Below are 22,868 nucleotides of genomic sequence, written 5' to 3'. Positions count from 1 at the left end.
GACTGTCATAAGGCCAAATGAACCACCATGAAGCTTTGAACCAATTGGCTGCAACGCTTCATTGCATCAAGAAGCTTCATTCGGGCATCACTGCTCTCTTGGGGGAGACAGTCAACCTCTGCTGCCGCCTGCTGTCAACACAGTTGTCCAGCATGCCTCCTTACATGCATTGCAGAGCTACAGATGTAATGTAATATGACATGGCGCATTATCCTGCTGAAAGTAGCCATCAGAAGTTGGGTACATTGTGGTCATAAAGGGATGGACATGGTCAGCAACAATACTCAGGTAGGCGGTGGCGTTCCAACGATGCTCAATCGGTCCCAAGGGGCCCAAAGAGTGCCAAGAAAATATTCCCCACACCATTACACCACCACCACCAGCCTGAACCGTTGATACAAGGCAGGATGGATCCATGCTTTCATGTTGTTAACGCCAAATTCTGACCCTACCATCCGAATGTCGCAGCAGAAATCGAGACTCATCACACCAGGCAACGTTTTTCCAATCTTCTATTGTCCAATTTCGATGAGCTTGTGCAAATTGTAGCCTCAGTTTCCTGTTCTTAGCTGAAAGGAGTGGCACCCGGCATGGTCTTCTGTTGCTGTAGTCCATCTGCCTCAAAGTTCGACGTACTGTGCGTTCAGAGATGCGCTTCTGCCGGTCTTGGTTGTAACGGGTGGTTATTTGAGTCACTGTTGCCTTTCTATCAGCTCAAACCAGTCTGCCCATTCTCCTCTGACCTCTGACATCAACAAGGCATTTCCGCCCACAGAACTGCCGCTCACTGGATATTTTTTCTTTTTCGGACCATTCTCTGCAAACCCTAGAGATGGTTGTGCGTGAAAATCCCAGGAGATCAGCAGTTTCTGAAATACTCAGACCAGCCCTTCTGGCACCAACAACCATGCCACGCTCAAAGTCACTCAAACACCTTTCTTCCCCATACTGATGCTCGGTTTGAACTGCAGGAGATTGTCTTAAACTATGTCTACATGCCTAAATGCAGTTGCCGCCATGTGATTTGACTGATTAGAAATTAAGTGTTAATGAGCAGTTGGACAGGTGTACCTAATAAATTGGCCAGTGAGTGTAGTGTACAGAAAGTAATTTTGGAACATTTTTGGTTTGTGGTGTGCTGCAAGATTTTTTCCAAAGGAAAAAGTGCCACGACTCAGAAAAGGTCGAAAAACACTGCATCAATGCCCATGATACTGTCATTCCATAATTATTACGGTCTTATAGAAGTGTTGTAACGCCGCTGTCAAATATAGTGTTTCCTATTAACCCAAATAAATCAACAAATAAGCCACACTGGACTATAAACTGCAGGATTCAAAATTAGGGGAAAAAATAGGGTTTTATACACTGAAAATCATGCTAGTAAAATTAAAATAGTGTTTTGATTGTGTTTTTTTATTTAGCTCTTTACGTAGTTTTAATGAAGTTTTGATTAAAATTATAATTATTTTATAAAACAAAATCTCTTATTCTTGTCTTTTTTTCTTTTATTTAGTTACTTAGTTACAAAATTTGTAAAACCTCTTAATAGCAGGGGGTCCCAAAATTCTATTATTTGTCCAGTGAAAATGAATTGGACGTCTCCCACCGTCAAATGTAGCATTGCCCAGTTGTCACACATTTATTTTACTGTCAGCCCTTCCCATTTCAAATGGATTAGACGTATATTGCAGTCAATGGCAGCCAATGAGTTCACTGTAATTTACTAATTACGACCTGAATCATATCCCTCTGGGGGACATTTTGCCATTTGATCGTGTAACATTCAGGTTCTCCCGTAAATATACGTTTTCTTTCTCAGAACCCCATTGCGGTTCCTGAGGGGGAAAAAATTTGCAGTTCGTTCAAGGTTTCACTTTTCACGGCAAGCCTCCGTTGTGCACCAATGAAGGAGACAGATAGGCGGAGTTGGAAGAAGCGGCAGCAAAGTAACACCAACATACTGACTTTTTGATTTAAGGATATTGTCATCGCAAACTCAGGTAATTATGACTTTTAAACGCGTTCAAATAATAAATAATATAGCGCTTATGATGTGTTCAAGTGCATTTTCCTTAAAAATTCAGGCTTTTTGAGCGCTGTTTTGACTTGAGTGGGGCATACGTGGCAGGAGTGTGCGTGACGATGCTGCGCGCGCGCTTGTGTTTACACTGAAACCTGTCAATGTCAACTAAAAATAAAGACTTAGAGTAAGATTTAAGGTTTATTTTGAAAGTCACGAGCATTTCTGGGTGATAGTTGGACGTGACAGATGCCATCTTGCATCTGTTTAAGAATTAGTGTTACTAATAAATTACGAGTGATAGAATACATTATGCAAAGAGTCACTGGATTATTAGTAATAAATACAAATCCGGGGGGGAAATTTAATTTTAAAGGCGCGCATCTATAAGATAATTATAAGAAAAGTAAATAACTTAAAATAACGCACAACTTCAAGTTAAAATTGTCTCATATTAGTTTAAATCGTATGTCATTTTTAATTGTTTTCAATGTTTTTTTCACTCAATGTGTTTACTCGCTTACGTAATTATCATATACTGTATTTCATGTGGCTTGTGCTGGCTTCAGGTTTAAAACGTGATGTAGAAAATCTAGACTTTCTGTTTGAGTCTGTGTGTATGGAGGAAGCAATCTGTAAATAAAAAGTGGAAACTGCTAGGATTACTACATACGATAAACTACGACCTCCAGATAACGCAACTCTTTAATGAGTCACCACATTTGATTATTTTTTAGAGCTACATTCAACGACTGTATTATAACTATTTGCTACAAGTAAAATGGGCAGATTTACATAGAAAATTTAAACTTTTTAAAGACTATTGAACTTAAAGAAATAGTTTTTGATATATTATCCTTACATCATTGACACATTTTTGTGACGAAAGTCGCGATAGGCAGCACTTTCTGATGGAAGTGACAATAGCCCGTAGTGCCTGTAAACGCAGCATGTAGGCGAGGTTAGCAGCACGCTTAGGTAGGACGGTTGGAAAAATGCGGTAGTAGTTTTACACGTTTTGGCTTTTAGTTACTTTAAATTATTCTGCTGTCCTGTGACTTATCGTGTAGTTTTATATCTGGCTTGCAATGTATTCAACTAAATAATATAGCCTTTTTTTTTTTTTAACCGACATTGTCCTACACTAGCTACACGTGTGTCCGTGTCAAAATTTTATCTTCCATATTTATCTACATTTTTTGTCTTTTTCATTACTTTTTCTTCATTTACAGCTCTTTGCCGCTCACTGGCTTACAGGTTAGTCGGGTACATATTTTCTGACGGTGTGTTTTAGCCAAACAATGACTGAAAGGACGTTTTGTCCCAATGTTTCGAAAGGATGGGGGGAAATTACGTCAACTTGATTTTCGGCTTGTTTAACGTAAATGTTTTTTTTTTTTTTTTTTTTTTTTTGTAATAACTTGTTTTTGCCTTTAAAATCATCATTATTTCTGTGAAAATTTGCGGTCATTTAAGGCCATAGTAATCGGAAGGTTCAATAGAGGTCTCTGTTGTTGTTGGTTTTTTGGGGGTTTTTGTGTGTGTGTATGTGTGTGTGTGTGTGTGTGTGTGTGTGTGTGTATTTTGCTAGGCATGTGCCGGTATGATATTCTGACGGTATGATAACCTTAAGCCAAAATATCACGGTATTGCAATTACAGCTCTAAAATTTGTTACTTTGAGTTATCTGGGTTTTTAAAAACTACAGGATTTTTGTTTTTCAAAACATATTGGCAAACTGTAGCATAACTACAATGTTAATTTACAAAAATAACAAAATATTCTAAATAAAATTAAAATAAAAGTAGTCCTATAGGTGAGCCTACAGCTACAGCTCAACATTATTACCATTTGGGGTGTAACAAAATATAGAAATGGTGATATATCGTGATACTTTGTATCCCCAAAACTTATCGATATGCTCCTGCCAAGAATCGCGATATCCTTTTAAAAATGTGTCAATGTCAGAAAATTAAAAAAAAAAAAAAAAAAAAAAAAGGGAACCAAAAAGTTGCTACCAAAATCTTCCACCATAATAGTGTCTTGGTTAACTCTTATGGCAACAGCCGGTGGGGGCGGGTTGAGCCTTACAGCTGCAAGCAAGGGATTTCTCCATGGAATTTTGGGACATAAAAAAATAGCGTATACCTTAGGAACTGTAGGACGGAATTTTTTTGCGGTTTTAAAACCTTGAAATTTTCATACCACGGTATACCTTGAAACCGGTTATCGGCACATCTCCAGTTGCTATAAAGATTTAATATTTTAACTATAAAAGTAAATGACCAAATGTACAGTGGGACAAATAAGTATTTAGTCAACCACTAATTGTGCAAGTTCTCTCACTTGAAAATATTAGAGAGGCCTGTAATTGTCAACATGGATAAACCTCAACCATGAGAGACAGAATGTAGAACAAACAGAAAATCACATTGTTTGATTTTTAAAGAATTTATTTGCAAATCATGGTGGAAAATAAGTATTTGGTCAATACCAAAATTTCATTTCAATACTTTGTTATGTACCTTTTGTTGGCAATAACGGAGGCCAAACGTTTTCTGTAACTCTTCACATGCTTTTCAAACACTGTTGCTGGCATTTTGGCCCATTCCTCCATGCAGATCTCCTCTAGAGCAGTGATGTTTTGGGGCTGTCGTTGGGCAACACGGACTTTCAACTCCCTCCACAGATGTTCAATGGGGTTGAGATCTGGAGACTGGCTAGGCCACTCCAGGACCTTCAAATGCTTCTTACGAAGCCACTCCTTTGTTGCTCAGGCTGTGTGTTTGGGATCATTTTCATGCTGAAAGACCCAGCCACGTCTCATCTTCAATGCCCTTGCTGATGGAAGGAGATTTTCACTCAAAATCTCTCAATACATGGCCCCATTTATTCTTTCCTTGACACAAATCAGTAGTCTTGGTCCCTTTGCAGAAAAACAGCCCCAAAGCATGATGTTTCCACCCCCATGCTTCACAGTGGGTATGGTGTTCTTCGGATGCAATTCAGTATTCTTTCTCCTCCAAAACATGAGAACCTGTGTTTCTACCAAAAAGTTTTATTTTGGTTTCATCTGACCGTAACACATTCTCCCAGTCCTCCTCTGGATCATCCAAATGCTCTCTAGCGAACCGCAGACGGACCTGGACGTGTACTTTCTTCAGCAGGGAGACATGTCTGGCAGTGCAGGATTTGAGTCCCTGGCGGCGCATTGTGTTACTGATAGTAGCCTTTGTTACTGTGGTCCCAGCTCTCTGTAGGTCATTCACTAGGTCACCCCTGTGGGGTTCTGGGATTTTTGCTCACCGTTCTTGGCATTATTTTGACGCCACGGGGTGAGATCTTGCATGGAGCCCCAGATCAAGGGAGATTATCAGTGGTCTTATATGTCTTCCATTCTCGAATAATTGCTCCCACAGTTGATTTCTTTACACCAAGCGTTTTACCTATTGCAGATTCAGTCTTCCCAGCCTGGTGCAGGTCTACAATTTTGTCTCTGGTGTCCTTCGACAGCTCTTTGGTCTTGGTCTTGACTGACGGAGGTTGTGGACAGGTGTCTTTTATACTGATAATGAGTAAAAACAGGTGCCATTAATAGAGGTAACGAGTGGAGCCTCGTTAGACCTCGTTAGAAGAAGTTAGACCTCTTTGACTGCCAGAAATCTTGCTTGTTTGTAGGTGACCAAATACTTATTTTCCTCTCTAAATTGCAAATAAATTCTTTAAAATCAATGTGATTTTCAGTTATTTTTTTCACATTCTGTCCCTCATTGTTGAGGTTTACAAATGTGGACAATTACAGGCCTCTAATCTTTTCAAGTAGGAGAACTTGCACAATTGGTGGTTGACTAAATACTTGTTTGCCCCACTGTAGGTGGCCTGGCCAATACACACTAAGTAAATGAACCTGTATAATGGACGAATGGAAGGAAAGGCAAACGTTGTTGACTCAGTTTTGCCTCTTGTAATTGTAGATGGAGAAGCAGCAGGCAGAGGCTGAGACTCACTGTGAAGAAGATAACCAAGATGCCTCTGAGCCCGAAGCTAGAGCAGGCTGGAACAATAAAATCGAGTACTTTTTGGCTCAGGTGGGGTTCAGCGTCGGGCTCGGCAACGTCTGGAGGTTTCCGTATCTGTGCCATCAAAATGGAGGCGGTGAGAATATAATTTTTTTAAAAGCCGTTTTTACGAGTGACCTGATTCGGTCTTTCTATCTCTTCAGGTTCGTTTTTGTTGCTATATGTGCTGATGCTGCTGATAGTGGGTATTCCCTTGTTCTTCATGGAGCTCGCAGCCGGTCAGGCTATCAGACAAGGAAGCATTGGAGTATGGAAGTACATCTCCCCCAGACTGGTAGGAATTGGCTACTCCAGCTGTGTGGTGAGTTCAATGCGTCCACATCAGAATTCAACGTCTTGTCGTCCAGCTAATAATTTGGCAATCTTTTTTTAGGTGTGCTTTTTTGTGGCTCTCTACTACAATGTCATCCTCGCATGGAGCCTTTTCTACCTCGGCAACTCATTTCAGTCCCCTTTACCTTGGACGACGTGTCCAGAGAAGACAAACGAAACCGGTACATGTTGTTCTCACATCCAATTGTTGTGGAAATTTGGGAAAAATAATCCTTACTGTGCTTTTTTTCCAGTTTACAAATGTGAGGACAACTCCACTACGTCCTACTTTTGGTACCGGAAAGCCTTGGATGTCACCAACAACATAAATGAAATGGGCTCCTTCAACCCATACGTTGTCGGCTGCCTGCTGGCTGCCTGGGCCATTGTGTGCTTGGGAATGTTCAAGGGGATCAAGAGCTCAGTCAAGGTGCCCGACAACAGTCCCATTAACAAAACAACGAAAAAAGGCTATCTACAACATGGATGATGATTTTGTATGGTTATTATCATACTTTATCGATCTAAAAACAATAATGACATTGATTTATTCCTAAAACACCATAGGATTGTCATGAACTTTTTTCTAAATTCTTTTCATTTTTGAAAGTGTCATAACCAGTTGAAGTTTAAGAATTTCGAACGCCAAATATGGAAAATCACACACATTGCCTGATTACTGATAAACTATAAATCTCATTAAGGTTTTGACAACTGATAAGAAGTTGAGCAAAGTTGAGTAATTTACATTCCAGAAAATGTACTTTATGACAATAGTTGGTAAACAACAGACATTATTGTCATGCAAATTGAAAAATTCTATTAATTTCAATGAAAGGAATGTTCATCTTCTACATCTGGGAGGGGTCTTTTCTTGCCTCTGGCTGTAAAGCTCGCCCTTTCAGCCCTTGGAGCTCTGGCAGGGGGTCTATCTGAAAAGTGGAAAAAATATATATATAATGTTTACAAATAGCCACTTTGACACTGTATTGTCAAATTCACACACGAGTATCATATATTAGTAAAATAAAATAATGTAACAAATTATCAATGATTTTTTAGGTTTCTAGTGGATTTTAGCAGCTGAGAAACAGAAAAAACATTTTTTCTCATTGTTTACATGGGCAATAATACAACATGATATGATTCAGCAGTGAGGGTGACTCTGTTAAAGGTTGGTCAGGAGGGCTCAAATCTTATCTAATTTGACTGGATCGTTGATTTGTTCATGATAAATGGCAATATTTTTTTCCATTTTTATTACCTTCTTGGAGGGGATCAATTCCATTGTTGATCAAATCCTCTTCTTCCAAATCCATGTCTCCTCTTTCTGGGGACTCCTCTTCAGACTCTGCATAATTCACTGCTTCTACTCGCCTCCTAAGGACTGGATGCTCTTCTAATGGTGTTCTACACCTTCTTCTACCCCAGCCTTGTCGCTCTTCTACTGGTGTTCTTCACCTTCTTCTACCCCTACCTTGTTGTTGTGATGCCATTTTGTCAATATAATTGTGAGAAAAATTGATTATTCCAGCTGAGACATGATAAGAAAAATGGCGGATGCTAAATGGCAGCCACTGACACAAACTTCGCCTGGATTTTTCCAGACGCCTCGGAAAGCTCATTTTAAATATGATGCGACAGTTCTACCATTTGGTGTTAAATGAAAGCTACTATTTGTCTATATGCCGGTAAAAAAAAGGATTTTGACGAGTACAACAGACGTTATGACCCAGTGAAATTAAGGGGACTCCGGCATCCCCGATTGTACAACACGGAGTGTATAGGATTAATTATGAAAGGGGAAAACAAGGGCGGATGAGGGGGAAAAAAAGTAGCCACGCCATCGTGTTCTGAGTCCTTAGGAGAAAAAGGGAAACTGAAGGTGGATTGGGCGCCAAGGAAAAACTATAAAAACATCTCAATATGTATTATAAGTACTTTCTAAGTGATTTTTGTCCAAATGTGCTTTTCAGGTGATGTATTTTTCTTCCATCTTTCCTTACGTGGTTCTGATCTGCTTCCTCGTACGAGGTCTTCTCCTAGAAGGAGCCTGGGAAGGAATCACTTTCATGTTCTATCCCAAGGTACCACGCAACTTTTCTACCGAGGGGAGCATTTTATTAAATGTACACCTGACATCCTCGTCATTTTCCTTCCAGCTGGAGATCTGGGGAAACATACAGGTGTGGCGCCAGGCGGCCACGCAGGTCTTCTTCGCCTTGGGCTTGGGCTTCGGTTCCATCATCGCTTATTCTTCCTACAACCCCAAAAGCAACAATTGCCACCGGGACGCCTACACTGTCTCGTTTATCAATTTCTTCACCTCGGTGCTGGCCACCCTGGTGGTGTTCGCTGTGCTCGGTTTCCGCGCCAACAAGATTGTGGCTGAGTGCGTAGTGAGGTATGTTTGAAACTTCTGAAAACACTACAGAACGTACATGATCTGGACTATCTTAACCAGTTGGATCTTTCTTTCCTCAGAAATGTTAACCTGCTGTTGACAGAGGCCCAAAAAGGGTCCATGGACCCAAGCACAATGCCGGTATTTAACCACTCCGACACCGGTTCTTTGAGTCTGGAGGCATACCGGAACTGGTTCAAAGTACACGGAAGTCACGGCCCGGTGAACTTTACTGACTGCGATTTAGAAACTGAGATGCAGAAGGTACGGTAATGAAATTCTCCTCACAAAACGCACAAAACCTGACCCTGCGTTTGTTCGTTTTTGTTCAGGGTGTACAAGGGACAGGCCTGGTTTTCATCGTCTTCACCGAGGCCATGTCCTTGTTGCCCGGCAGCCCGTTCTGGTCGGCGCTGTTCTTCCTCATGCTTCTCAATTTGGGCCTCAGCACCATGTTTGGCACTATGGAAGGCATCCTCACCCCGCTCACTGACCGTTTCAAGACTCTGGCCAACAATAAGACCAAACTCACAGGTCTCCTTTGCGTATTTTTCACAGTTAGATGACAAATATTTGCTCACGTCCTCACATTTCCTGTTCTCGAACAGTTTTCGGCTGCCTGGTCGGTTTCCTGATCGGCCTGCTCTTCACTCAGCGCTGTGGGAACTACTTCGTCATGATGTTTGATGATTACTCAGCCACTTTGCCGCTCATTATTGTGGTCGTCTTTGAGAACTTCAGCGTTTCTTGGTTGTATGGAGCTGACCGGTAAGGAGAGGAAATCAGCTTTTTTTTTTTTTCTCGGGAACTCTGTTTTTATTGGACACACAAACAATACATCACAAAATAATCCTTGACAACATCATCAATAGCATACAAAATGCATACATTATGTTGGGACGAACACAAAATCGTAAGTAAAATGCAAATACAGTGGTACCTCTACATATGAAGTTAATTCGTTCCAGGACCTTTTATGTAAGTCGAAATGGTCGTATGTCAAGCAGGATTTTCCTGTAAGAATACATTATGATTCCATTAATTCGTTCAACAGCCCTTTAATAAATACTGCTGTTACTATTGCAAATAGCATTTACAAAGAGCAAAACAAATACGTTATGAATAAAAATCGGAATAATAATAGTAATAATAATACCTGGAATAATGTAACAAATCGGGTTCTAATGTTGCAGTCGTATTTTGTGTTGTGTACTTGAACGCACCCGCGGGGCTGACGGCAAAGTGAAAGTGCAGTTGAGATATTCCTTTCACTTTTAACATCCTATTGTTGCGGCCAGTTGGCGTGTTATGCTGCACAAACTCTGAAATAAATGATTAAAAGCCTGACAAAAGTTGTCACCTTTACTTATAAAGACTGGTATTGTCAAGCAGTTCACAGACGCGCACAGCACGCTCATATTTTTCCATTGGTAAGCCTTACCTTTTTTCTTTTTTCACCACCTGCTTTAACCTTCTTGAAAGCCATGTGGATTTCTCTCACAAGAAAATCCGCAGTGTGTGGGTCTTGCGGGAAAACAATGAAATTGCTACACTGTCACAAATGATCACATTTTGAACATTTTGCCGGATGTAAAAACAAATGGCGAGTCAAATTTTACGTCAGATGTTGAAAAGATCGTGTGTTGAAGCGATCATATGTCGAGGTTCCACTGTACACCTAGATATGACTCAATATTCACATAAATACAGCATATTATGGGTTTCCCTTCAACAAGATAAGTATTCTTCAATAGGCCTCCATCTTTTCTGGAAACGTATGAAATGTATTTTAACCTACACCGGATCTAGAATGGATCCTTTAGCATGAATGGCTTCATTACTGTAAATCCCGAACTATAGAGGGCTTGTATGCAAACTCCACTAGGAATGTCCTCGATCTGATCACGTCCTTTTCAAAGGACTGGAATAGGGTAAAAATGATCGGGTTTTTTAAATGTATGTTTTTTTCACTTTTAAGCATGAACTCATTGGCTGCCTTCTCCTGCCATAAAATCCAAATAGTACCTAATAAACTCTGCTAGCATAGCAGTTTTTGCTGTGGTAAACATTTTGCTTTTAAAATCAAACCAGTAATGTATGGGTTTAAATGATTTTTGTATAGTGGCACATAGTCTAATCCTGACAAAAAGTCGGCACGTACCTGGAAATGACTTCTAACAAATGTAGCAATAAAGTTAAAGTTGTGCACTCCAAGTGCGCACTGCTACACTCACTAAACTCGAAGTATTGTTGGATAATTTTTCTAATTGAGACATCACCTTGATGCTAAGTAACTACAGTGGTACCTCGACATACGATCGCTTCGACACACGATCTTTTCGACATCCGACGTAAAATTTGACTCGCCATTTGTTTAACATCCAACGACATGCTCGAAATATGACGATTTATGACGGTGCCGCAGTTTCTTTGTTTTCCCGCAAGACAGACGCACGGTGGATTTTCTTATGAGATAAATCAACATGGGTTCCAAGAAGCTTATTGCAGGGGGTGAAAAAAAGTGAGCCTTACCATTGAAATGAAGATGGGAATAATAGGAAAATATGAGCGTGGTGTCCGCGTCTGAAAACTGCCTCGACAATACGGCCATAGAATGTCTAAGAGCTTGGTATTCCTCCTCCGTTCGCCAATCTTTATAAGTTAAAGTGACAATAATTATTATTGTTGCCAAAGAAATTGCCAGCTTCGTCAGGTTTTTAATAATTTATTTCAGAACGTGTGCAACACAACATGCCAACTGTCCCTCGCAGCTGACGCCCAACAACAGAATACGAAAAGTGAAAGTAAAAACTCTACTGCACTCTCCATCTCACTGGCACCTCAGCCACGCGGTGCCTTCAGGAACACACGCAAAACACATCCATCCCATTAGAACCTGATTCGTTACATTATTACAGGTATTATTAGTAGTAGTACTAATATTCTTACTCCGATTTTTATTCATAATCTATTTATTTTGCTCTGTGTATTTGCTATTTGCAATAGTACCTGCAGCATTTATTAAGGATTTAGTGTAGGTTTTCGGGCTGTGGAACGAATTAATGGAATTATAATTAGTGCTGCAACGATTAACTCGAGTATTCGATTAGGAAAAAATATTCTAATTAAACTTTGCTGCTTTGAGTACTCGTTTAATTGAAGTGCCGTTGTAATGGTTTGATTTTAAAAGTGTTTGCATTTAGTTTTATGAATTTGCGCGGATACACTGCCCTCTAGTCTGCCTAATTTCACATGTCTGAATCCAGCTGCTCCCTGTTAAGACCAACATAAGCTTTTTGTTTGAGCTAATGTTTTTTTAATGCATTCTTAATTTAGTTTAAAGGTATATTTAGCTGTTTTTTGTGGGAATACTGTATGTGTTTGAACTATTTGTTAATAGCATTGTAAAAAAAAAAAAAAATGTTGGCATTTTATAGCGTTTAAGCTAGCCCACTTTTGTTATGTAAATTAGCCAATTGTTCTTTTGATGTACATATAGCCTCTTTTTTGTTTTTGTTTGAGGCTCAGGTCAGGTATTTTAATTTTTTAAGTTCCTTATTCGATTACTCGGTTATTCGAACTAACTAGTTCATTGATTAATCGACTACTAAAATAATCAATAGCTGCAGCCCTAATTATAATGTATTCTTATGGGAAAATCTTGCTCGACATACGACCATTTCGACTTACAAACAAGGTCCTGGAACTAGGGTTGTTCCGATCATGTTTTTTTGCTCCTGATCCGATCCCGATCATTTTAGTTTGAGTATCAGCCAATCCCGATATTTCCCGATCCGATTGCTTTTTTTTGCTCCCGATTCAATTCCAATCATTTCCGATAATTTTTCCCGATCATATACATTTTGGCAATGCATTAAGAAAAAAATGAATAAAACTCGGACGAATATATACATTCAACATACAGTACATAAGAACTGTATTTGTTTATTATGACAATAAATCCTCAAGATGGCATTTACATTATTAACATTCTTTCTGTGAGAGGGATCCACGGATAGAAAGACTTGTGACTTTGTATATTGTGACTAAATATTGCCATCTAGTGTATTTGTTGAGCTTTCAGTAAATGATACTGAAGGCCATGCCCAAATGCATGATGGGAAGTGGAACCATGACTGTGCGTAGTGCTACCCATTCATATATCTTCTCTGCGATGGGATACAACATAAGGTGTTGAGAAAAAGATCAATTGCTACCTTGCTTCCCCACATTGCTTCCCATGATATTTCTAATCATAGGGAGAGGGATTGTAAGGCTTTAGCCAATTAAAATAAGGCTCCAAAGGCTGCCAAAATTCACTCTACTCAATTTACACTGCCCTTTAGCTCTCTATATAGGCAAAACGGTGCCATTACAGATGCAGCGCGACAATGTGTGAGTGGATTGTGGAGCGTATGTATTAATTGCGTTAAATAATTCAACAGGATACATTTTTTTTTTCAAATTAATTACCGCCGTTATTGGGATACATTTGATAACCCTACCTTAAGCCTAAACTAAAGACTCTGGATAAGTGTAACATATTATGTCTGTAACATTAAATACAATTAGAAAACGATTTAATTAAAAAATATAATTTAAAAAAAAGGAATGGCCGATATTTTTTTGCCGATTCCGATACTTTGACATGACGTGATCGGACCCGATCCCATCCCGATCGATCAGGACATCTCTACCTGGAACGATAAACTTCATATGTAGAGGTACCACTGTAATGCCTAACAAACTCTGCTAGAGCTGCGCTAGCATAGCATGTTTTGTCGTGGTAAACATTTTTTTTAAATCAATCAAACCAGCAATGGTTACCTTTAAATGATTTTTCTATAGTGGCACCAAGGGTCTTATCCTGACAAAAAGTCAGCATGTACCTGGAAATGACTTGCATTCTAAAAAACATAGCAATAAAGCTAAAGTTGTGGACTCCAGGTGCGCACTACTACACTCGCTAAACTCTGGGTATTGTTGGATAATTTGTCCTAATGGAGACATCACCATGCTGCTAAGCAAATATAAGGAATGAAACAAGGAAGTGAGATGCAAGTTAGCCCGTAGAATCACCTAAACTTGCCACTTTGTTGTCAAAGGTAGCAACAAAATACGGTACACGGAATCAAATATTTAACAAACGCCACGCTTTTTGTTAAAGGTTCTTAGACGACATAGAAGCAATGCTCGGTTGGCGCCCATCGGTGGCCTACAAGTACCTATGGAAATATATTTGTCAGCTAGCCATGTTGGCTCTACTCGCAGCCACAACCATCCGAATGTTCATGAAAGCACCGACTTACATGGTTTGGAATGAAGACAAGGTAAGAACAGTCACATTAAGGTTCCAAAATACAAATCATTGCTATTTTTCTGTTCTTATCTTGATTTTTTTTTTTCCCCCCAGCGTTCAGAGCTTCCCGTACCGTATCCCGGCTGGGCTCTGGCTGTCTTGGCGTTACTCATCATATTTGCCATGTTGCCCGTCCCATTGGGCTTCTTCTACACTCTTGTGCGGGACAAAATATCATCGGATCAGTACACAATTGTGAGCACAAAGTCGGAAACCCCCATGACAGAAATTGCACCTTCCAGCCAATGGAATGAAGACGCACGTTCAGCCTAAATCAGGGGTGTCAAACTGATTTTTGTCACGGGCCACATTATTTTTATGGTTTCCATCAGAGGGCTGTTTTATGTGCCAACCAGGGCCGAATCAACTCGAGAATCCTCTAAATGACTATTAATTGATTTTGAAAGTTGTTCCGTCCTTTAGACTTTTTTTAAACCTAAAATTTCTCTAAATCCATTGTTTTTCAGCCTCACAATCAGAGGTGGGTAGTAACGCGTTACATTTACTCCGTTACATTTACTTGAATAACCTTTTCTTAGAGTAGTTTCACCACACAATACTTTTTACTTGAGTAGATTTTGTGAAGGAGAAACACTACTCTTACTAGAGGTGGGAATCTTGGGGCACCTAACGATTCGATTACGATTCAGAGGCTACTATTCGATTGTAAATCGATTATTGATCCACCCCCACCCCACCTCAGCTATTAGCTGCTTTTAATGCTTCGTACATTAGTTACAAAAATTGTACTAAAATCCTCTCAGGCTTAAATAAACTAGTATTTCCATATCAAGTTAATAGTTGAAAACAGTAAATAAAATACTCAAGTCCCCATTCTGTATCAGCAGCTTTAAACTACATTCAATTAATTTAATGTTGTGAATCAACCGTTAAAGTTGTTAAAATTGCTCCCGTTGTTCCATAATTTCCCTTCTATCTACTTTCAACATGTGAAAGTATTAAAACTGTTTTAAATATAGATCCAAGTCAAGATTTTGCCGATTTAGGAGTATTTTGGATAAAAAGTTAATTAGGTTCGCTTGGAATGTTCGCTACAACTACTACTTCTGCTTTAAGATGGCGGCTGTTCACTAACGCCGGCAAGTCTGTCATTTTGCATCTAGTTTTCTATACATGTGTTGCTAACGCCACCGAGTCTGTCATTTCGCATCTGGTTCTATATACATGTGATATCTACCGTAGCATTATGTGGACGTAATTTGTAGCGGCTGTCGGCAGCGGTCAGGTATTATTGTTTTTTTTGGTTTTTTTTTATCGAGTGGCATGAGTTGAGCCAGAGCTGTGAGTTGAGCTTATTACGAGGGTAATAACAAGCATAATGTTTACTCTCAGTCCGTTCCTCATTGCGTCCCGAAGACCCTGCTGACTGTGTTTTAGTTCCGCTTTATTTGAGATATTTCAATAATCGGACTTTGGATGTTTGAGAATCGTTCTCAAATCTTCCACGGCCGAACCGCGAATAATCTAAGAATCGGAAATTTCGCACGCCTCTAGTCGCAATAATATGCTTCAATTCAGTGCCCATTGGTGGTCCTCCTGTCGTGGATTGCACGGAGCTGGGTGTAAGTAAAGAGCTCGTCTTCCGCCTAAAATCTCTGCTCAGCCAGAAGCAGGGCTGGCCCCTCCCACCTTAATGCCTAGCGATCCGGAGTATATAAAAATGATTAGGGGAAAATTAAACCACAAAAATGAACTACGTGGAACCTCAAGTGATCGATGTGCGCAATCAGTTTGACTTCCACGACTTTTTCGCCTGTCAAACTTGGTTGCAGTTTTACACTTCCAGGAAATATGTGCAGTGCCACACCATGATTCTATTTGTTATTTTCCAAGTAGTGAGTGCGCAATTGTAACATAGTAAGTGACGATGTCAGGCTTTCGATGTTGTTTTCTAAAGATTTATTTCACAACTCTGCGACTATAGACAGATTGTTCTATCAAAGACAACAATTCTTTTGGCTTGAAATACAGCAGTTTATTTTAAAGAGGGGTGCAAGAGCAGAAACTGCTTTTTCAGTCTTGTCTCTGTTTTCCGCCATATTTTTATACTCAGTACATACACACACACACGCACACACTGTATGGCTGTCTTGGAATCATACTTTAAAATTTGTTGGGGTTTTTTGGCTCTCATTGGTCAAAAAGGTTCACGACCCCTGATATAGTTGTGCTGAGAAAAAAAAAAAAATCAGACATTGTAAGGAGTTATTCGCAATATTACTCATTACTTGAGTATTCATTTAATACTTTTTTACTTGAGTACATTTTTGGATGACAACTTATACTTGAGTAATATTTAGAAGTCACGCTACTCTTGAGTAAAAATTTTGGCTACTTAACCCACCTCTGCTCACAATAGCAGATATTTTCTCATTAATTGTTCATTTTCAATTCAAATTTGTATTTACATATTCTTCAGTAAAAAAGGAAATCAATATTCTTAGATTATATGTTTTTCCCTTTTAAAGTTTTCGGTTTAAAATGTTACTATTGCCTTATTTCTGTAGTCTTCGATTGTTCATTTAGGACTACAGAAACTTGCCGGCCACTTAAAATGAGTAGCTTGACACCTGTGATCTCAGTGATTGCGAATTCCGGATCTCCTCGTTAACTTATGAGTTTGTTTTGACGTTATCAACTTGTTCTTTACTATTGACGGTGATAGACGTCCAATCCATTTGAGCTGGAAGTGTTGGCAGCACTCCCAGTTCAAATGGATCGGACGTCCATCGTAGTCAGCGGTACTGAAACATCATCCATGATCATTTTAATCATGATAATGTAAGTATGTGAATAGTTAACGTGAGCCTTTTAAACATTTATGAACATAATGCAACACATGGACCTTATTGATCCAAATGTTTACAAGTGTTTCCCAAACTTCTTCCTTAAAGAGTTCAGGGATTTTTACTTGACGTCCAAAGAAAAATGCTATTTATTTTCGATGGTTTTTCTTGAATCGGTTTCACTATATTGGTCGCATTTTTTATTATTACAACAGTTTGTGAAAATGAATTTTGTTCAGTTTTTTAAACATTTTGTCATGTACAGTTTATTTTCAAAAAAGTACATAAAATGGAATGCCTTTATGTAATATATTGTTTTTATGAACATATTTTTCACATTAAAACAGTTCCTTGAAAGCAATTTTTGTCTTTTTTTGGGGGGGGGGGGGGTACCTTTTGTTTGTGTTCTTGTTGTTTATGACAACTCGCCCCTTGTGGAAATCTTGTGTCTGGGGAGCGCCGTTGTCTTGGATGCTGTTTCCCACTTCAAATTAGAACTACCAACACCTGCTTCCTCCTCAGGTAAGCACCGTTCACACTTCTTTTAAACGCTGAAAAAATATTGGAAACTAACAACCTTTTTTGTTTTCAGAACACTTCGTCTTCATGGATCGTTTTCTTTCGCTTTTCCTGCTGCTCTTGCTGCCAGCAAGATGCAGCCAGAGCCCCCTTTACACCCACCAAGACCCGGTGCCGCTCCCTCCACCAGCACCGAAACACATCCCGGTTCTATTACAGAACCAGGAGAAGACGAACCATTTAAGTGCAAAACTACCACGTGAGTCTATTAATAGTAGATCATCTTATTCGTTAATTTTTATTTTATTTACATTTTTATATAAAAAAAATAGACAATTTATATGTGTGTGTGCATGTGTATATACAACAATGAAGTACTTACCATAATTTTCAGACTATAAGCCGCTATTTTTTTCTCCGTCATTTTGAATCATGCAGCTAATAGTCCAGTGTGGCATATTTGTTAATTTATTTGGGTTAACAGGTAACACTTTATTTGACAGCGGCATCATAAGACAGCCGTAATACCTTCGTAATTATGACATTACGCAATCATGGGCATTAATGAATGCATATGACAGATGTCTTTAAGTGTCATCCGGCAAATTATGTCACTAACTCCATTTATGTCCTGCTTGGATCTTTTACATCTGTTCAAAAGTGAGATAATTTGCAGGATGACACAAAATGACATCCGTCATAAGTAAAGATGTCCCGATCGATCGGGATGCCGATTGATTGGGTCCGATCACGTCATTTTAAAAGAATCGGAATCGGCAAAAAAATATTGGACATGCCTTTTTTAAATATATATGTATATATATATATATATTTTTTTTTTTTTTTAATCGTTTTCTAATTGTATTTAACGTTACAGACAAAATGTCTTACACTCATCCAGAGTAGTTTTGGCTTAAAGTAGGGCTATCAAATTTATTGTGTTAATGGCGGTAATTACTTTTTTAATTAATCACGTTAAGTAATTAACGCATGTGCTGCACGACCCACTCACGCATTGTTGCGTTCAATCTATAAAGACGCCAATTTACCTATACAGTAGATAGCGCTAAAAGGCAGCGTAATCAATGAGTAGAGAGTTTTGACAGCCTTTAGAGCAATTTTTTATGTGGCTAAAGCCTTACAATACCTCTCTCAGCAATTAAAAATAACGTGGGAGGCAATGTGGGGAAGAACGGTAGTAGTTGATCATTTTCTTAACACCCTATGTTCTTTCCCAACGCAGAGAAGATATATCAATTGGTGCCCCTACTCATCATGCATTTGGGCAGAAGTTAAATGGCTGCAGTATCATTTACTGAAAGCTCAACAAATACACTGGATGGCAATATTTAGTCACAATATACAAAGTCACATTTATCCTTTAAGAATTACAAGTCTTTCTATCCGTGGATCCCTCTCACAGAAAGAATGTTAATAATATAAATGCCATCTTGAGGATTTATTGTCACAATAAACAAATACAGTACTAATGTACTGTATGTTGAATGTATATATTCGTCCGAGTTTTATTCATTTTTTTCTTAATGCATTGCCAAAATGTATATGATCGGAAAAAATTATCGGGAATGATTGGAATTGAATGGGGAGCAAAAAAAAAAGCAATCAGATCGGGAAATATCGGTTTCGGCAGATACTCAAACTAAAACGATCGGGATGGGATCCGGAGCAAAAAAACATGATCGGAACAACCCTAGTCATAAGCATTCATTAATGCTCATGGCAGTGTCATAATTATGATGGTCTTATGACTACTACTCCTGTCAAAGTAAGTGTTACCAGATACCATAACTAGCAATGATTGAAACAACTGGAACAGTAACTGAAGAAATAATTAGCACAGAACATGAATTTTGATTGCTATTTACATCTGTAGCACTACAATGCAAGCTAAGAGGCATGTTGGAGAGTGTTGACAACAGGTGGCAGCAGAGGTTGACTGTCTCCCCCAAGGGAGCAATGATGGCCAAATGAAGCTTCTTGAAGCAATGAATGCAGTCAATTGGTTCAAAACTTCATGGTGGTTCATATGGTCTTATGACAGTCTTAGGATTCCACTTTTAAATAAAGTGTTACCAATTAATATCTTTTTGTGTAAATATCCATTAATACAGTGAAGACAGCTGCAGCTTTTTGTCCGGTGTAGTTATCTACATATGAACAAATGCTGTTTTCGTGTCAAATTTGGTGGGTTGCGGCTTATATTCAGGTGCGCCTTATAGTCCGAAAATTAAAAACTTGAAATTGAAAACTTTGTAAGGGAAAAAAGCAATATTTTAATGTTTCTAATTTTAATTTTACATATAAAATGAGAAAACCAATCTGATGTAATTAAAAAAAATGTAAACAAAAAGTTATTGATTTTAATATTCCATTCATTTTTACGTTTTATTAAAAACAAAAGGAAACTGTTTTATTTACGTGTTTATTTTTTAAAAACATTTTACATAAATTCAAAATAAAAAATAGTTTTATCTAATTGTTTCAAATGTTTTATACAAAAAACTTAGAAATGTATTTTGCTATCGTATTTATTTAACCAGTAAATGTTTTTAATGTTGTTTTTTCCCCCCACTTTATTTAAATCAAACCAAAAAAAAGTAAAAACTATTTAATCCCAATGTTTTAAATGGCATCCATATATAAAAACAAAACGGTGAATATTAGTTTATCTATTTTTTATTATTCATTAATATATTACAAAAAACAAAGTTAATTATTTTAAATGTTTGTATTCAGTCATGCAAAAGGTAAAAACATTCATTTTATATTTTTTTAATGTTATGGATTTAAAACTTTTAAATCAAAATAGGCCAAAAGTTAATTTACAGTAATACTTTTTTAATAAAAAAAAAAACAATCATGATAGTCCCCCTTTTTTTTTTTTTAATAAAAAATATTTTTAAATGTTTAAAATTTAAAACGGCAACTTTCAATTTAAATTAATGTATACTATAAAAGGTAAAAGAAATGTTCAAATACTCAAATGCATTTGTGTTGCAGAGCCGGGCAACGCTAAGGTGGGTGTCTTCATCGCGGCGGCAGTTGGGACGTGTACTCTGATGGCGGTAGTGTACTGCATTTACAACAAGTTCTACAACAAACAACCGTACCTGCATACCCAGCTTCGGGAAGACCAAGGTACAAATTCACTCGTCAACAAGTGGGAGCGGCATCATATGCATTAAATTGAAACACAAAGGAAGTAAAAAAGATTTCCATTTTAAGATTTTGATGTCCTTACTGTTTGCTTTCAGGAAGTATATTGTTTCAGTTTTTCCTAGCCTGGAACAGATTCATTTAGCTGTTTTTGAGTTATCAGAAGGGATTAAATGGAAACATTTTCAATGCAAAAAAACTCCAAGACAAAGTGTTAGATTGGTCTAAATATGTCACAACAAAGCACTATTTTCTTCCTACATGTAAACTTGGCTGCCATTAACAGCGATAGGCGTCCAATCCATCTAGACTGAGGGGCCGGCAGCGATCGAATATCTGACAGCCTCTGTTCAAATGGATTGGACATCTAGCGCTGTCAATGGCACTAAATGAGTTAAAGTAGTAGTAAAATAAGTAAATATGAATTATCCCATCCAGATCTGCCAAATCCTCACCTGGACCTGCGACACGCTGGGTACGGCGCCCTTTCAGACACGCCCTCTGTCATCTCTGCTCCCCCTTACTTGACCCCGCTCCCATCCTCCATGCCTTTCCCTTCATTTTTAAGATCCAGCTCTTCCGGTTCCTCTTCACGCTCCCTCAGAAGCATCTCCGCTAAAGACCTGCAGCAAGGTTACATCTAAACAGCCAGTCGACTAAAACTCTGGGCTGTGCTCTTTAATCCTGCCCATGTTTATGTTAGCCAATCAATGTAATTATTTTTTATACTTAAAACTGGTTAATGAATTGAATTTCTTCATTTTTGATTGTTTTGCCATATGTACTGTCACCATCACATGCAATAATCCCACCTGAATTGCGGCGTTACTTTGCAAACCTGCCGGAAATTGATGGAATTAATTTTAGGGTTAAAACTATATATATATATATATATATATATATATATATATATATATATATATATATATATATATATATATATATATATATATATTGCCATTAAACATCAAATATTCTGTTTAGATAAAATGTTTATTTGCTGCAGAAAATTGTAATCTTTTTCATTTTTCTCCATTTGTAAAATTTGGCAAACCAGTAGTGTGCCTCCATCTGGTGGTTGACTTTGGAATTCCACACCAAATGTGAGAATAAAGTGAAACTGCATTTAAAAAACTGCCATCTGACAAGAATTTACCATTGATGAGCTGTTTTCATTATTCTTTTGTCAAATCTGCCAAACCAAATACTGGGCTGCCATCTGTTGGTGTACAGTGGAATTACAGTCTACAAACAAAATAGATCATCTACCTACATTTAAAAAAATCTATCGCATAATAATAACCCACCGTTGAGTGGAGGAGTTCATTCTTAAGTCAAATTTGCCAAACAATTTAATGCTACCACCATCATGTGGTCGATAGTGGAATTACACCAATCAAACAAAAAAAGTACAGTGATCCCTTGCTACTTCGTACCCTCGGTCCATCGCATATTTTTTTTTCCAATTAAAAGAAAGAAATAGAGATGAGCTGTCCCGAGCTGATCGTGCTGTCTCCTGCTCGCTCCCTCTCCCTGCTTCTTGTTTGTCAGAGAGTGAACTGGAGTTGCTTATTAAAGTAAACGATGATTGACAGACAGTTAAGCTTTGATCGTGCCAGAGACTCAACCTTCAAAGCGCCGCATGTGTCAATCATCGTTTAACTTGTTAAACAGTTGCTGTGGCAACTCATTGTGTGTAAGTGAGCAGCTGGCGCTGAATTAAGTGGACACACAATGAAGCTTTTATAAAGACAAGCATTTTTCAACTTTTCTTTTTTAATGGATTGGGCGTCTACTTTTTTCTTGTTTAAAAATAATTATTTGGGACAGTAACATGTTTAAAACTTATCATAATTAATCAATTTCAAGTGCTTAAAAACATTAATATATATAAATGTCGGAAAACACTCAAGTGACTTGAAGTTCTGCTCTGAGACCCCCAATTTGGTCAAATTTCAAAACTGTCCTATATGCATGTATTATACATCACTGGAAAGCTTAAAATCTCAATTTTCCGGGGGAAGAAAAATATTGAACAGGCAGCATTTAATTAATAAATTTATTTATTTTTTTTTAAACAGCAAAACCCTAACTGGAGGCGAGAGCAAGCGAGAGCATAATTAAAGACGCCACAATTTTAATGAGATATTATGCCGCATTTACCTCTTTTCGATCAAAAAACTCCATG

At 38.2% G+C, this 22,868-nt stretch overlaps 1 protein-coding gene across 4 annotated transcripts; it reads left to right on the top strand.

The window, feature by feature from the left end:
- Positions 1–1,900: 1,900 nt before the first annotated feature.
- On the top strand, positions 1,901–17,348 carry LOC130909942 (sodium-dependent neutral amino acid transporter B(0)AT2-like). 4 transcript variants are annotated; one of them, XM_057826895.1, is made up of 12 exons: positions 1,901–2,003; positions 3,256–3,280; positions 5,998–6,178; positions 6,246–6,403; positions 6,476–6,844; positions 8,391–8,501; positions 8,577–8,818; positions 8,899–9,082; positions 9,151–9,352; positions 9,427–9,586; positions 13,986–14,148; positions 14,232–17,348. In XM_057826895.1, exons 3-12 carry the CDS (start codon positions 5,998–6,000, stop codon positions 14,448–14,450), a joined length of 1,989 nt encoding a protein of 662 aa, XP_057682878.1. In that variant the 5' UTR covers positions 1,901–2,003; positions 3,256–3,280; the 3' UTR covers positions 14,451–17,348. The 4 variants fall into 4 exon arrangements, with proteins under 4 accessions (XP_057682878.1, XP_057682879.1, XP_057682881.1 ...); XM_057826898.1 differs by lacking the exon at positions 1,901–2,003 and having other exon boundaries at positions 2,802–3,280; positions 6,476–6,596; positions 6,669–6,844; positions 14,232–17,347; XM_057826897.1 differs by lacking the exon at positions 1,901–2,003 and adding an exon at positions 2,985–3,001.
- The last annotated feature ends 5,520 nt before the right edge of the window (positions 17,349–22,868 follow it).

This window comes from Corythoichthys intestinalis, chromosome 21 (assembly GCF_030265065.1).
Source record: "Corythoichthys intestinalis isolate RoL2023-P3 chromosome 21, ASM3026506v1, whole genome shotgun sequence".
NCBI lineage: Eukaryota > Metazoa > Chordata > Actinopteri > Syngnathiformes > Syngnathidae > Corythoichthys > Corythoichthys intestinalis.
Note: the sequence above shows the minus strand (reverse complement) of the source record. Positions and strands in the feature narration are given on the sequence as shown.

Bases quoted from the DNA above. Each gene is read 5' to 3' on its own strand.
- LOC130909942 (XM_057826895.1), top strand. From the start codon at position 5,998: ATGGAGAAGCAGCAGGCAGAGGCTGAGACTCACTGTGAAGAAGATAAC. The intron at 8,819-8,898 runs GTATGTTTGAAA...TTCTTTCCTCAG, and splicing joins GTGGCTGAGTGCGTAGTGAG to AAATGTTAACCTGCTGTTGA. The intron at 9,083-9,150 runs GTACGGTAATGA...GTTTTTGTTCAG, and splicing joins TAGAAACTGAGATGCAGAAG to GGTGTACAAGGGACAGGCCT.